General features: G+C 41.3%; 1 protein-coding gene across 1 annotated transcript; it reads right to left on the reverse strand.

Moving 5' to 3' along the window:
* Nucleotides 1–999: 999 nt before the first annotated feature.
* On the reverse strand, nucleotides 1000–15694 carry LOC139310034 (zinc finger protein 850-like). Its single transcript, XM_070934204.1, has 3 exons — nucleotides 14465–15694; nucleotides 14237–14309; nucleotides 1000–2629 (listed from the first exon to the last, which is right to left on the reverse strand). The coding sequence occupies exons 1-3, from the start codon at nucleotides 15692–15694 to the stop codon at nucleotides 1302–1304; spliced, it is 2631 nt and encodes an 876-aa protein (XP_070790305.1). The 3' UTR covers nucleotides 1000–1301.
* Between the last annotated feature and the right edge of the window lie 1336 nt (nucleotides 15695–17030).

The raw sequence follows: 17030 nt of genomic DNA on the forward strand, positions 1-17030 counted from the left end.
GTGACCGTCGCTCAGGTGAGTAGTCGTGGCGTCCCTGGCATTCCGGCACGAGTCTCGGTGTGGGCCTTGGGAGGTCCCCGGTGGGTCGCAGTTGCCACTGTGCCCATGTCACAGTGGTTGCCCTCCCTGGGTAGGCATCGGTGACTGCCTCTCGCGCGTTGGTGTTCCTTTCTGGCCCCTCCGGGAGGTCGGAGTATGTGCCCGGTAACTTTATTTTTGTCCCGAAGGCCGCGGTTAGTAATCATATGGCCTTGTCGATCTCGAGCTCGGTAGGTGAGCTCGTGGGTTTTGTGTCAGGGTCGCCCCAGTCATTGCAGTTGTTTTGGGCTGTTACTTTGGAGTAGGCCCCGATTCCCGCCATAGGATTTGAATCCTGGGAGTCTATTGGTCGTTGGTCGGCCATCTTGGGTGATGTCATCGTCCAAGATGGCCGCTGCGAAAATGGCACAAATTTGTTTTCGGCCTTTTCGGTGGTTCTCTGGCAGGGGCAATCGTCTCCTACTGTGTCGTCGGCTGCGTGGTCTGACTCGGCCTCATCTTCCTCACTCGCTGCTCCGCAATCGTCGACCAGGTTTCGGAGTTCCGTGATGAGGTCTGCTTTGGTTGGGGCCAAGTTGATCAGCCTTAGAAGTTTCCTCTTGAGGTCGTTTTCTCTGCTTGCGTTTGCTTCGGATCCATTTTCCGTTTCGGGTCTTCCTTCGCTGGTTTGGGTCAGGGTGCCTGGGCTGGAAAACTGCTCGTTCGCCTCCGGCATCTCCCTCTGCATGGTTTCTGCCAACTGGGTCTGCTCTGCCATTTTCTTCGTGAATGCCCTGGTATTCACTCTGCTCGTTGTTTCTGTCGGCTTGGGTTTCCTTGGCATATCCTGGAGTATTTGGGCTATTCAACCATCCTCTGCTACCATTTTGTTAGGAGTGTTTGAGGATCAGGCCCAATAACTCCATCACACTCAGCAAGTGTTAAATCAATGAATCTTTATTTACAGCATGTCTTAATCTTACAGGTGGTCAGCTGGAACTGGACCTGGACCGCATGGCTGGACCTTAAGTACCTGTGGGGCGGAGCTAAGGTAAGAAGGGGTCAAGGGTGAGGGTGGTCCCTGCGGGTTAGCCCTAGCAGGTCCTCCCTGCTCCCTGGCATGGGAGGTCAGGCATTGATATGTGACATCCGGTATATCACCAGGTTCAAATTCTGACAGAAACGTTTGCTACAAACAGGACATTCAAAGGGTTTCTCTCCTGTGTGAGTCCTCTGGTGTTTTACCAAGTTGCAATTCTGACTGAAATATACCTACAATCAGGTTACTCAAAAGGTTCTCCTCCTGTGTGAGTCCTCTGGTGTTTCACCAGGTAAGAATTTTCATTGAAACTTTTCCCACATTCTACACATGCAAAGGGTTTGTCTCTTGTGTGAATTTTCTTATGTCTTACCAAGTTGGAACTGTAACGGAAACTTTTCCCGCAAACAGGACATTCAAAGGGTTTCTCTCCTGTGTGAGTCTTCTGATGTTTCACCAGATATGAATTCTGACTGAAACTTTTCCCACAATCAGAACATTCAAAGAGTTTCTCTCCTGTGTGAGTCCTCTGATGGTTCAGTAGGTTAGAATTCTGACTGAAAGTTTTCCCACAAACAGGACATTCAAAGGGTTTCTCCCCTGTGTGAGTCCTCTGGTGTTTAACCAAGCTGGAATTCTGACTGAAACTTTTCCCGCAAACAGGACATTCAAAAGGTTTTTCTCCTGTGTGAGTCCTCTGGTGTTTCACCAGGTTAGAATTCTCACTGAAACTTTTCCCGCAAACAGGACATTCAAAAGGTTTTTCTCCTGTGTGAGTCCTCTGGTGTTTCATCAGGTCAGAATTCTGACTGAAACTTTTCCCGCAAACAGGACATTCAAAGGGTTTTTCTCCTGTGTGAGTCCTCTGGTGTTTCAACAGTTCAGAATTCTGATTGAAATTTTTTCCGCAAACAGGACATTCAAAGAGTTTTTCTCCTGTGTGAGTCCTCTGGTGTTTCACCAGTTCAGAATTCTGACTGAATTTTTCCCCGCAAACAGGACATTCAAAGGGTTTTTCTCCTGTGTGAGTCCTCTGGTGTTTCACCAGGTCATAATTCTGTCTGAAACATTTCCCACAAAGAGGACATTTGAAGGGTTTTTCTCCTGTGTGAGTCCTCTGGTGTTTTGCCAGGTGAGAATTCTCACTGAAACATTTCCCACAAACAGGACATTCAAAGGGTTTTTCTCCTGTGTGAGTCCTCTGGTGTTTTGCCAGGTTAGAATTCTGACTGAAACTTTTCCCGCAAACAGGACATTCAAATGGTTTCTCTCCAGTGTGAATCCTCTGGTGTTTCACCAGGTCATAATTCTGTCTGAAACATTTCCCACAAAGAGGACATTCAAAGGGTTTTTCTCCTGTGTGAGTCCTCTGATGGTTCACCCGGTTAGAATTGTGACTGAAACGTTTCCCACAAACAGGACATTCAAATGGTTTCTCTCCAGTGTGAGTCCTCTGGTGTTTCACCAGATATGAATTCTGACTGAAACCTTTCCCGCAAACAGGACATTCTAAGGGTTTTTCTCCTGTGTGAGTCCTCGGGTGTTTCGCCAGGTTAGAATTCTGACTGAAACCTTTAACACAAACAGGACTTTCAAAGGGTTTCTCTCCTGTGTGAATCCTCTGGTGTCTCACGAGGTGGGAATATCCAATGAAACGTTTCGCACAATCTGGACAGTCATATGGCTTCTCCCTGCTGTGAGTTCTCAGATGTATCACCAAGTTGCCATTTTCGCTAAAGGATTTACCACATTGGAAGCACTTGTAGAGCATCTCTCCTGTGTGGGTTCTTCCGTAAACCAAAAAGGATCTGTTCCGACAAAAGCTTTTGCCAGATTCAGATCATTTGTATGTGCTTTTCTCCAGAGTGGATTCGCCCTTGCGTAATCGCTTACGCAAGTCTGCTTTTTCCATAATAGGCACACCTATGGAGCTTTTCCACCAATGATATTCTTGAGAAGGTAGAAAATGTGAGTGATCCCTTGTTTAGTGGTGCTTTGATTTAAGCCCTTTTCTTCCTCCTAGGGCAACACTTGTATTACCGTATGTGTCTATTCACTTGACCTTTTCCTCCCCACTGACTTCCACATATTTCCCTCTTTCTGAATGGAAATATAATCTCCCTTGACCTTTTTGTGTATTGTGTCCTTGAGTTCCACATACTCTACTTTTTCCAGCTCAAAATCTCCTCCTGATTTTCTTTCCTTTGTCTTTCACCTACTGGGGAAGGAGAATTGTGTGGTTTTTCTGATGTAAATGGAGAATATTTTTTATTTCTGCTTCAATCTGCTTTGCTTTTCAATATTGCTTGTCATTCTCAGTTGTCCAGTGTGGTCTTCTGGCATCATCTTTGTCTGTAAGATTCAAATGAAAATGTAGTTTTTATTTTTTGTAAAAGGGCTGCAGAAGATTTGAAAAAAACTGTACATTACAATGAAAAAGCAAACATGCCACAATGCTAGAATAATCTCTTACATTAATTGTGATATTTGACTACTGAGTTCCAGTTCAAATATCCATTCAATCATTAAATTCACTTGTTGACTTAAATCAATCACAAATTCTCAGCCCTTGAAAGAGTTATCATCAAATACAATTATGTGAAGAAGAAAGTACACCCTAAAACTCTTATGATTTTATGTATCATGACATAGAAATAATCTCATCCTAGCAGTTTAAATATAGGTAAATATAACGTCAGATGAGCAACAACAGATGATATATTATACCCATGCCATCATTTTTTTTTTACAAAATCAAAGCCAAAACAGAGACGTGAAAAACTAAAACCATTCTTACTTCTTCCATAGGTATGAAGAGGCGAAGTAGCAGCCAGTTCTTTTTCCCCCAATTTATTTTTTATTTTTTTATCAAAACATCAAATCAATGCGTGAACAGTGTGGCACCTGAGAGTCATACATTCTAATACAAATAAAGCTAATCAAGTTAATCATAATCCTTACATTCAATCCGCTTATATATTTCTAATAATAATGCATACTTATATTAATTTATAGTCTATCATTATTCAATTATTCCACATTTTCTCTTGTTATTACTTTCATTTTGTAATATAAGTCTATACTAATATTCCCCCTTTTCCTGTTTCTTTCACTTATTCTAGCTTTTGATCATATCACCCTTTAATAAAAAAAGCTTTTCCTTTCTTTCTTGTCTAACTTCTAATCATGTCACCTTCTTAAAAGAGGAAAAAGGAAAAGGAGGCAGAAAGTGAGAAAAAAAAAGTAACTCATACAACAAAAAGAGCATCTATCATCCCTCACCCACTTCCATACTTTCTTTACTATGCTTTACAAGAATAATAGGACAGTAAATCAAACAATATAATAATAAAAAGAATATTACCTATCCATTGCCCCTTGCCCACCTCAAAATTTTAATTGCTATGCTTTTTTTCCCCCACTTACCTCCCAAATTCCTCTCTTAAATCTACTTCCTGAATGTTTAATCTAGGTATTCCTCCCACCTCTACCCACTTCCACTGCCTAGTTTTTTAACATTTCTACCCAAGCCCTATCTTGCTTTCAGACCTCTCTTCCCACTCTGATATACTCTCCCCCTGGTTTAATTCATCAGCCATTATTATTTCCACAGTTGTCTCCTCTTTGTCTTTGTCTTCCTTCTTCTCCATTCCTTCAGTTAACTCCTCCTTTTCCTGGGTGTCTTGGACTGTGTTTATCATCCCTTGTATAATATTCTGCATTTTTCCCATAATCTCCTTAAATTCTTTCTCCATAATGTTTTATAAATTTTGAAACAGTAAATCCATCTCTTGTACAATTCCACCTTGTTTTGTTTTGAAAAAAAAATCAGTTTTTATCCAACAGTCCAAGAGGCTATTTATTCAATCTTTAAGTTACTAGTCCCAATTCTTTATATCCCGTTAACAATCAGTTCCATTTAAATAGTTCCAGGGGTTAAACTTGAGTCTTCGATAATCCAATAGTCATAGAGTGGCTAGAAGTAATTCAATAAAATTTTTCACGTAACTTCATTTAGATATTTCCAGGTTTGTAAAAATAAACTTATTTCCTAACATGTAGTTTTCACTTTCGTCAGCAGGTGACACTCTCACCTTGGATTTCAGTATAATCACGTTTCCAGCGTATTTGTTATACCAAAATAATAACCACAGAAAAAGTTTTAAATGATTCCAGCATAAAATATACCTTCCCAGTACCACACTTTCCCAGCTTAAAGGTTTAATTTTCTATATATTTCAAAGTTTTAAAGTTTATTATTTTCTTTGTAGTTTTTCCAAATCTCAACAGCTTTTTTGTAATTTCATGACCAAAACTGGATGCAGTATTCCAGATATGGACTTACTAAGGCTTTATAACATGCTGCTGATACTTCATGTAATTTTGATTCTAGAGTCAAATGTGAGACCATGTGTTCAATAGCAGTTATACAGAGCACAATACTTATACAGAGAGAAATACAAATACAAATGTATATATATGGAGAAAATCCATGTGTTTCAAGTCTGAAAAATGTCCCAAAATGGTTCAAGTCAAACCTTCTGAGATAATTTATAGATCTGGGGCTTTAATTGATGAAATGATGTCTAAAGCCTCAGCCAGATTTGAAGCACTAGTTTTGCTCATGGAAGTCCTCAGCTCCAAATAAGGGCAGAAAATACTGCCCAGAACTCCTCTGATGACATCCCCATTCAAATAGTTCTCCCTCACTGAACATAATTGGGACTGGCATCATTGTCACTAAGAAGCCCAATCATGAAGCCTGATGTCACATGACAGTGCCAACTTACATCTCTTCCTCTGCAGTTGTTAAACTAATCCCTGTGGGTTGTTAAAGGCAATTTCACGTGACTGTGACTTGCAACTTCCTGCCCCACTGATTTTGCTTGAGAGGATCTAGCTGGGAAGGTCACAAATGGGGATCCTGAGTGTGGGATGATTCAACCATCATAAATGTGCAGCGGTTGGCAGAATCCAAAGTGGTGTAAGTCCTTTTCCTGCACCTTCATAACCACAGGAACTGCTGATGTGTGGTCACTAAACAAGTGCTACAATGACCACAAATATGTGGACAAGCTGTATGTATCATTTTACAGTGCCACTATAACTTTGAAGGCTCAGGAAACAAGTGGTGAGGATAACCTATACAACTGAACATCTTGAAAAGTCCTCAATAGCACTTTATTTTTTTTACAAAGTGCTAGGTTAATCACAGTTAAACCTGGTTAATACATGGAGGGGGCACAAATAGGAAATACTGTGCTTGTTGGCTAGACATGGAAATAATAATATTATCCCGCCTGGACTACTGTAATGCTCTCTACATGGGGCTCCCCTTGAGGAGCACCTGGAGGCTCCAACTGGTCCAGAATGCGGCTGTGCGGGTGGTTATGGGAGCGACATAACACCTCTCCTGCGCAAGCTGCACTGGCTCCTGGTGGTCTTCCGGGTGCGCTTCAAGGTCTTGGTTACCACCTTTACAGCGCTCCATGGCTTAGGACCTGGGTACTTACGAGACCGCCTTCTGCCACCAGTAGCCTCTCACCGGCCAATATGCTCCCATAGAGAGGGGCTCCTCAGGGTGCCATCAGTCAAACAATGTTGACTGGCAGCCCCCAGGGGGAGAGCCTTCTCTGTGGGGGCACCTGCCATTTGGAAAGAGCTCCCCCTGGAGACACTGAGGATCCCGGATTTACGCACTTTCCGCCGTGCCCTCAAGACCTTTTAATTTCAACAGGCTGGCCTGGCCTAACTTCCTTTTAAAATTGGTTTTAAAACATTAGGGGTGTTTTAAATTGTTTTAAATTATTTAATGTGCTTTTACATTGTTTTTTAAATTTTGTATTATGTGTGTTTTTATCCTTTGGCTGTTCACTGCCCTGAGTCCTTCGGGAATAGGGCGGTATATAAATCCAATATAAAGTAAAAAAGTACAGTAAAAAAATCTCAGAAGAGAGCAGATGTAGATCAGTCCGATATTATTGCTAAGAAGAAAGCAGGTCCATAACAGATTAACAGAGTTGGAAGGGACCTTGGAGGTCGTCTAGTCCAATCCCTGCTCAGGCAGGAGACTTTATATCATTCCTGATTAATTGCTGTCCCGTCTCCTCTTGAAATCCTTCAGTGATGAAGAACTCACAACTTTTGGAGGCAAGCTGTTAATTTTAACTCTAAGGAGACTTTTTAAAATCTTCCCCCCAGCAGAAAATTGCGGCCACCAGCGTTAAAGCATGCAGCACCAGAGGTCTCAAACTTTGGGGAGGGAAGGAACATGTAGCAGCAGCTGATATGCTTCAGCCTAGTTGCTTCTCTGCTTCCACATCTGGGAAGAAAGCAAACAGCCCTACTTGCTCCCAGCTTCTCTTACGATCTGCCCTCCACTCACCTGCCAGATGTGTTTCGACCCTGCGAAGAGCAGAAAAACCACTCTGCACTCCACCTTCCTCCCATGAGTGAGCCGGAAGAAGTTACTCTCCTCCCATCCTTTCTAGCAATGCTGTACTCGATGGTTTTAACTCCTTTAAGCTCAACCACGTATGCCTATTAAGGGCTTTCTAGTCACTGATATGTGAGTGCCATCTCCCAATAGGGGATAAAAGAACACACTTGTATCTATTATCAGACACATTCTTGACTAAATACATAAATCACAAGAAGGAGCGTATGTTTTAAGTCAAAAGAAGAAAATAGAACAATTGTTAAAAATATATGGAAAGTTGTGGAAGTGTGCAAACTCCCATGATACCAGATTTTCAAACCATCAAAAATAGAATTTGTAATCCGGAACTGTATCAGGCAGTCATATGACCAGAAGCAAGTGTGTTGACATAAAACAATGTAATGTCAGAGAAGCAGTGAAAGAAAATGTAATAGACATAATTTATTTTCCACCAGAAAATAATTTAGCTGATCTCATGACAAAACCATTAAGTATACAAAAACAGAAAGATCTTGTGAAACAATTTGGTTTAAATACTGTTAGATTTAATAGCTGAAAGAGTAAAATTGTACAATGGGCAAGAATAGAGTAGTTGTTGAGTGCTGGCTCCTGCATGAGCCAATGTATGCTACAATTGGTTCCTGTAGGTGTAAAAAGGGAGTTTCCCATTTTTCCCGCTTTTTTTCTTCTGTGTGTTCTGTATGCTATTTGGATTTACCTCAGGATGTTTCTGTGTTCCTGACCATCTTGTTTGCTGTAAATATAAATGTTAAATATATTTATTTATACAGTATATAAAACTATATATTTGCCTCAGTGTCTCTGACCTCATTTGGAAACTTGCTGCGCAATTCCCTGTCAAAGGACTATCTCTATTACACCCAGAGGAAAAAAGTCATTTGCACTGGATGTCATTTGCTGGAATCATCACAGGGAGGAAATAATTGTTGTCGTATCCAGCTGGTCGATTACCCAGAAGGATGTAAAGGATCGTGGTGATCGGATTTTTGCTCTGAGAGATCCCCTTCCTCTGGGACTGAGGGAAGCATTTAGGATTATGAGCGTGCACAAATGGATGGCTCTCTCCCAAATGAATCCCTTTGTGAGCCTGAACTTTTCCCAAGAGGCTCCCACGGGCAGCACTGCCACTTCTTAAAAGCCCCCTCACTATGGTTTGGAACAGGTGGGTTTCAACAGGTTCTGACCAGTTCTGGAGAACCAGTAGCGGAAATTGTGAGTAGTTCAGAGAACTGGTAAGTACTACCTCTGACTGGCCCCACCCCCATCTATGCCTCCTGAGTCCCAGCTGATTGGGAGGAAATGGACGTTGGTCGTACCTGATACGTCCTTTCTCTGTTGAGAGGAAATGGCAGTCAGGCTGGGGAAGACGCTCCGTCTAATGCATGGGACCAAGTCTGCTATTCAAATTGGCTCCGCCCTCCTGGCCTTCTCCAGTTGTTTGGCGAGGGCGAAATGCAGACTACCGGGATGTGTCTTCCTGAAATGATAGAGAATTAGCGAACCACCCGCCCCCGTGAATCTCCCGATCTGGAGTAAGAAGGGTGGGGCTGACTGCCATTTCCTCTCAACAGAGAAAGGATGTATCAGGTAAGACCAACCTGAGAGGAGGGAAATGGCAGTCAGGCTGGGGACATACCAAAGCACCATGTCATCCAGGGAGGGACACTCCGGATCTGGCTGCCACTAAGGACTAAGTCTGAGCCTGTTCCTCCCCATCCAGACCCGCACGGCCTCCAGGCAGCGAGACATCACATCAAGGGCATCGTTGGGGTGGTCTGGGGTGGAAATGTACAGCTGAGTATCATCAGCGTACAGATGACACTTCACCCCAAAACCACGGATGATCTCACCCAGTGGCTTCACATAAATGTTGAACAGAAGGGGCGAGAGGACCGACCCTTGTGGCACTCCCCATGCGAGATGCCTCGAGGTCGACCTCTGCCCCCCTGCCAACACGAACTGCGAGCGGTCGGAGAGGAAGGAGGAGAACCACCGCAGAACGGTGCCCCCTATTCCTAACCCTCTTAACCGCCGCAGCATGATACCATGGTCGATGGTATCAAAAGCCGCTGAGAGATCTAATAGGACTAGGACAGAGGAGCAACCCCTGTCCCGAGCCCTCCAGAGATCATCCACCAACGCGACCAATGCCGTTTCTGTGCTGTGCCCCTGCCTGAAGCCCGACTGGCACGGGTCTAGATAGATAGCTTCATCCAGGTGCCCGGGCAGTTGTCGTGCCACCACACTCTCAACAACCTTCGCCACAAAACGAAGGTTGGAGACCGGACGGTAGTTAGCTAATTCAGCCGGGTCCAGGGAAGGCTTCTTGAGGAGGGGCCTCACCACCGCCTCTTTCAAGGCGGCGGGAAAGGCACCCTCACTCAGAGAAGCAGTTATAATCCCCTGGAGCCAGCCTCGTGTAACCTCCCGGAGGCCAGTACCAACCAGGAGGGACACGGGTCCAATAAACATGTGGCGGCACTAATCCTACCCAGAACCCTGTCCACATCCTCGGGAGCCACAGGATCAAACTCCTCCCAGATAATATTCTCAAGGCCTGCCCCTGTCTCCTCCCCTGGACTCATCCAATCGGAGTCCAAGCCATCCCGAATCCGAGCGACTTTATCATGCAGGAATTGCACAAAATCCTCAGCGCGGCCTTGCAAGGCATCTTCCCGCACTCCCCCCCGAAGAAGGGAGTGGGTCACCCTAAACAGGGCGGCTGGGCGGTTCTCTGCAGATGCGATAAGAGCGGAGAAATGGTTAGATTTCGCCGCTTTTATCGCCACTAGGTAGGTCTTGATATAAGACCTCACCTGTGTTCGGTCGGAATCGGATTGACTAGTCCTCCAAATGACAGTCATGCAACAAATGATTCATAATGATCAAACTGGTTTTATAAATGGTAGACAAATGAAGAATAATGTAAGGCAAGTTGTTAACCTATTGGAGTATTTGGGGAAGAACAACCAAATCCCTGCGGTGCTGATATTTCTTGATGCAGAGAAAGCATTTGATAGATTGAATTGGCAATTTTTATTGAAAATAATAGAAAAGATGCAGTATGGGGAATATTTTACAAAATCCATTAAGGCAATATATCAGAAACAAACAGCATGAATAATAATTAATGGTAGCTTAACAGATACTTTTAATATAGAAAAAGGAACAAGACAGGGATGCCCTTTGTCTCCATTATTGTTCATTTTGACCTTGGATTTTTTGTTAAGTAAGATACGTGGGTTGGACAAAATAAGTGGAATTAAGATCAGGCAGTATGACTACAGATTACGAGCATTCGCAGACGACTTGGTTGTTACTTTAACCCAACCATTACAGTCGGCTGTAGGTGTAATGGATATAATTAATCAATATGGACAAGTATCTGGATTTAAAATAAATGCAGGGAAAAAGAAGATAATAACTAAAAATATGACTATAAATCAAAAAGAAGAATTAGAAAGACTAACAGGATTTGAAATTGTAAAAAAAGTTAAGTATTTAGGGGTTTATATTATGACTTCAAATGCGAAATTATTTAACTATAATTATGATCCGTTGTGGCAAAAAATACAGAGAGAGATGGAAAATTGGAGAAAACTACGATTATCCTTGTTAGGAAGAATAGCAGCAGTAAAAATGAATGTTTTGCCTAAGTTTTTGTTTCTTTTTCAAATGATATCAATATTTTAAAAAGATGAGAATTTGAAGATATGGCAGAAGGGTATTAATGATTTTGTTTGGGCAGGGAAGAGACCGAGAATAAAACAAAAAATAATGCAGGATACACGTGAAAGAGGAGGTCTCAAAATGCCTAATTTAAGACTTTATTATGAGGCAGATGTTCTATCAGCAACGAGTGATTGGATGAACTTAACAGAAGAATTTTGAATATTGAGGGGTATGACTTGGTTTATGGGTGGCATGCTTATTTATTATATGACAAGAAAGTGGACAAGACTTTTAAAAGTCATATATTAAGGAATGCTCTATTGCGTGTCTGGAAAAAGTACAAGTATAAACTAAACGAGAAGTTACCATTGTGGGCAATACCCAGACACGCGATAGAGAATATAAGTGTAGCACAAAGGCAGGATGTGATTACATATAAAGAGCTTCTTAACAAGGAAAGAGGTATACTACAATTAAAATCTTTGAATCAACTAAAAGAAAGGACAATTCGAACATGGTTTCAATATGTACAGTTGCAAGCTAGATGGAGAGAAGATCAGAAAATTGGTTTTTTGCAAAATGAGGAGAATTTGGTAAAACAGATTAGAGATCAAAGTCTAAAGTATATAAAAAGGTTGTATAATGCGTTGCTAGAAATAGATTCAGAAACAGAGTTAGTTAAGGACTGTATGATAAAGAGGGCACAAAATATTGAAGAACCAATAATGATGGAAACATGGGAAAAAATATGGGTTAGAAATGTGAAGTTCACGCAAGCTCAAAACCTAAGAGAGAATTTTTATAAAATGTTTTATAGATGGCATCTGGATCCTAAAAAGTTAGCTTGTACGTATCCAAGTGTGCAACCTAAGTGTCGGAGATGCAAATGTGATGATACCTCGTATTATCATATATGGTGGACATGTAAAAAAATTAAGGCATTTTGGATAAAAATATGGTGGATTATTCAAAATATTCTTAAAAAGAAGATAAAATTTACTCCACAGGTTTTTTTGTTAGGCATAATTACAGATTGTACTGTTATAGAGACTAAGTTGATTTTAAATTTAATAACAGCAGCCAGACTCTTGGTGGCACAGTACTGGAAGAAGGAAGATTTGCCTACTATTGAAGAATGGACACTAAAAGTAGTGAATTTAGAAGAGATGGCTAAAATTTCAGCGTATTTGAAGGACCATTCAAATGAAATGAAATTGGAATGGAGAAGATGGATTGACTATATTCAAAACAAATATCGGACTAAAAAGTTTCAAATAGCTTATGAATGAAATCTATATTTCCTTTTTGAATATGTTTAGTTAGTTGAAAAGGGGAGTTAAAGAGCAAGGGGGAGTTTGGAGACCACAGAAAGTTATCTTATTTTACCTTACGTTTATTATGCCGTACCCTGTTTTTCCTCTGGGAAGTCCAGGGGGTGGGTGTCGGGGGGGGAGGGGGGTTGGAGGGAGAGGGGGAATGGAGGGGTGGAAATTGTTGTAATGATTGTTAAAACTTTTTAAATTAAAAAAAAAAAAAGGTTGGTGGTTCGAATCCCCAGTATAGGTCTTCTGTGTGAGCAGGGGTTGGACTAGATGACCTCCAAGATCCCTTCCAACTCTCTTACTGTTACTTCTATCCTTGTTTTGCTTTTTTAAAAATTCTTTCTGTTTTTGGAGTTTCTATTGTATATTAATATTTTGAATAACCTTTCTAAAAAAGTCCACAAGCACGTTTATGATACCTCTGTGGACCTATTTTCTAAATTGCCTCTAAATTTATAGAATCATAGCAACATGGAGTTGGTTGTATCATGGTGACCAGAACTGGACATACTATTCTAGGTCTGCTGTCACTAGCACAGTGTAAAGAAACTCTATCACTTCTTCTTGTCTTGACACTATGCCTTTGTTGATGCAGCCTAGGACTGCATTGGCTATTTTTGGCAGTGGCAGCACTATACAGCACAATACTGGCACAAATGGCACTTACTATATGGCCCGGGGATACTTGGCCTGCCCTTTTGGAGATTTCCCAGAGGCAGCCACCATTTTCAGAGCACCCACAATTCCTTAACACAGTCTACAAAGTGTTAAGGTAGAAAAACAGAATTCTTTGTCCTAGTGACAATGACCCAGAAGCAGCCACCATTTTGACACAGAGGCAGGCATGACAAAATGGCAGCGGCTTCCACAAGTCCACCACATGTCCCAGGCATGAATCCCAAGCACTTTCAAGATAAAGACTGCTTCCATAACACAGTCATGAAGCCCACAAATTTGTGTCTTGCCTTCCTTCACCAACATGAGGTTCAGAGATCTTAAAAAGGTATGGAGAAGGAGGAGTTGTGATGCCTGATGAGTTGGGAGTCAGGCCTAACAATTGCAGGGACCCAGTGGGAATAGGAAAATGCCTGTGGGGACCCAAAAGATGGGGTAGTGGAGACTAGGCCTCCAAGAGATTCACACAATCCTGAGGTAATCACTGTTCTGTTTAACAACTTGAACATTTGTTTAACAGCTTCATCAGGGGGAGAAGGGGATGGGGGTAGGTAGTTAAGCAAAGTAATCTCACTTCACAACCACTGCAACATGCAACCGTAACTGGCAGGCCCCGTTACAGTTGTATCTACAGGACTACTTCTATGGTGGCTGGGGAATTCTGGGGCTCAAAATATGGAGGACAGCAAGATAGAAGAGGCAAATTCCACGTGTGGGAACTCCATAATCAATATACAAAAAACACCACCCAAAAGCCTTTTTTGAGGAATTCCTCTACTTCTGCAAAACTGAAATTGCTGCTGATAACGAGAAACTGGTAGTTAGCCCTTTTCCATTTTCCTTTTCTCTCCACCTACAAGTCTATGTTTTCACCTACATTCCTAATGAGAAGTGAAATTCAAGCCTTCTCTAAACTCATCAACTTTTTCCTTATGTGGATTTCCATGTGGGCAATAAGGAACAATTTATGCCAGAAGCATCATCCACAGGCAGATTTGTCTCCTCTGTGAGTCCTCCGGTATATCACCAGGTTCAAATTCTGACAGAAACCTTTGCCACAAACAGGACATTCAAACGGTTTCTCTCCAGTGTGAGTCCTCTGGTGTTTTACCAAGTTGCAATTCTGACTGAAATATACCTACAATCAGGTTACTCAAAAGGTTCTCCTCCTGTGTGAGTCCTCTGGTGTTTCAACGGGTCAGAATTTTCATTGAAACTTTTCCCACATTCTACAAATGCAAAGGGTTTGTCTCTTGTGTGAATTCTCTTATGTCTTACCAAGTTGGAACTGTAACTGAAACTTTTCCCACAATCAGGACATTCAAAAGGTTTCTCTCCTGTGTGAGTCCTCTGATGATTCAGCAGGCTGTAATTGTGACTGAAACTTTTCCCGCAAACAGGACATTCAAAGGGTTTCTCTGCTATATGAATACTCTGATGATTTAGCAGACTGGAATTCCGACTGAAACTTTTCCCACAATCAGAACATTCAAAGGGTTTCTCTCCTGTGTGAGTCCTCTGATGGTTCACCAGGCTGTAATTGTGACTGAAACTTTTCCCGCAAACAGGACATTCAAAGGGTTTCTCTCCTGTGTGAGTCTTCTGATGATTCACCAGATATGAATTCCGACTGAAACTTTTCCCACAATCAGAACATTCAAAGGGTTTCTCCCCTGTGTGAGTGGTCTGATGGTTCACCAGGTCAGAATTCTGACTGAAATGTTTCTCAAAAAGAAGACATTCAAAGGGTTTTTCTCCTGTGTGAGTCTTCTGATGATTCACCAGATAGGAATTCCGACTGAATCTTTTCCCACAATCAGAACATTCAAAGAGTTTCTCTCCTGTGTGAGTCCTCTGATGGTTCACCAGGTTAGAATTCTGACTGAAACTTTTCCCGCAAACAGGACATTCAAATGGTTTTTCTCCTGTGTGAATCCTCTGGTGTTTCGCCAGGTCAGAATTTTGACTGAAACTTTTCCTGCAAACAGGACATTGAAAGGGCTTTTCTCTTGTGTGAGTCCTCTGGTGTTTTGCCAGGTGAGAATTCTCACTGAAACATTTCCCACAAACAGGACATTCAAAGGGTTTTTCTCCTGTGTGAGTCCTCTGGTGTTTCACCAGGTCATAATTCTGTCTGAAACATTTCCCACAAAGAGGACATTCGAAGGGTTTTTCTCCTGTGTGAGTCCTCTGATGGTTCACCCGGTTAGAATTCTGACTGAAACGTTTCCCACAAACAGGACATTCAAATGGTTTCTCTCCAGTGTGAGTCCTCTGGTGTTTCACCAGGACAGAATTCTTACTGAAACCTTTCCCACAAACAGGACATTCAAAGGGTTTCTCTCCTGTATGAGTCCTCAGGTGTCTCACAAGGTGGGAATATCCAATGAAACGTTTTGCACAATCTGGACAGTCATATGGCTTCTCCCCACTGTGAGTTCTTAGATGTAACACCAAGTTGCCATTTTCGCTAAAGGATTTACCACATTGGAAGCACTTGTAGGGCATCTCTCCTATGTGGGTTCTTCCGTAAACCAAAAAGAATCTGTTCCAACAAACAGGATTTTGCCACATTCAGATAATTTGTATGTGCTTTTCTCCAGAGTGGATTCTCCCTTGCGTAATTGCTTATGATTTGAAGTCTGCTTTTTCCATAATAGGCACACCTATGGAGCTTTTCCACCACTGATATTCTTGAGAAGGTAGAAAATAGGTGTGATCCCTTGTTTAGTGATGCTTTGATTTAAGTACTTTTCTTCGTCCTAGGGCAACATTTGTATTACCGTCTGCCCTATGTGCCTATCCAATTGACCTTTTCCTTCCCACTGACTTCCACATATTTCCCTCTTTCTGAATGGAAATATAATCTCCCTTGACCTTTTTGTGTATTGTGTCCTTGAGTTCCACATACTCTATTTTTTCCAGCTCAAAATCTCCTCCTGATTTTCTTTCCTTTGTCTTTCACCTACTGGAGAAGGAAAATTGTGTGGTTTTTTTGATGGAAATGGAGAATATTTTTATTTCTGCCTCAATCTGCTTTGCTTTTCAATATTGCTTGTCATTCTCAGTTGTCCAGTGTGGTCTTCTGGCATCATCTTTGTCTGTAAGATTCAAATGAAAATGTAGTTTTTATTTTTTGTAAAAGGGCTGCAGAAGATTTGAAAAAAACTGTACATTACAATGAAAAAGCAAACATGCCACAATGCTAGAATAATCTCTTACATTAATTGTGATATTTGACTACTGAGTTACAGCTTAAATATCCATTCAGTCATTACATTCACTTGTTGACTTAAGTCAATCACAAATTCTCAGCCCTTGAAAGAGTTATCATCAAATACAATTATGTGAAGAAGAAAGTACACCCTAAAACTCTTATGATTTTATGTATCACGACATAGTAGAAATAATCTCATCCTAGCAGTTTAAATATAGGTAAATATAATGTCAGATGAGCAACAACAGATGATATATTATACCCATGCCATCATTTTTTTTTTTACAAAATCAATGCCAAAACAGAGATGTGAAAAACTAAAACCATTCTTACTTCTTCCATAGGTATGAAGAGGCGAAGTAGCAGCCAGTTCTTTTTCCCCCAATTTATTTTTTATTTTTTTATCAAAACATCAAATCAATGGGTGAACAGTGTGGCACCTGAGAGTCATACATTCTAATACAAATAAAGCTAATCAAGTTAATCATAATCCTTACATTCAATCCGCTTATATATTTCTAATAATAATGCATACTTATATTAATTTATAGTCTATCATTATTCAATTATTCCACATTTTCTCGTTATTACTTTCATTTTGTAATATAAGTCTATACTAATATTCTC

The sequence above is a fragment of the Pituophis catenifer genome, unplaced genomic scaffold, assembly GCF_029215685.1.
Source record: "Pituophis catenifer annectens isolate HBS135680 unplaced genomic scaffold, rPitCat1.0.hap2 SCAF_2, whole genome shotgun sequence".
Taxonomy (NCBI): Eukaryota; Metazoa; Chordata; class Lepidosauria; order Squamata; family Colubridae; genus Pituophis; species Pituophis catenifer.

Coding starts and splice junctions, on each gene's coding strand:
- LOC139310034 (XM_070934204.1), bottom strand. CDS start 15,694: ATGCCCTACAAGTGCTTCCAATGTGGTAAATCCTTTAGCGAAAATGGC. Junction 14,310..14,464: donor TCAGTTACAGTTCCAACTTG/GTAAGACATAAG, acceptor TATTTCAGTCAG/AATTGCAACTTGGTAAAACA. Junction 2,630..14,236: donor ATGTCCTGTTTGTGGCAAAG/GTTTCTGTCAGA, acceptor TTTGTGTTAAAG/GTTTCAGTCAGAATTCTAAC.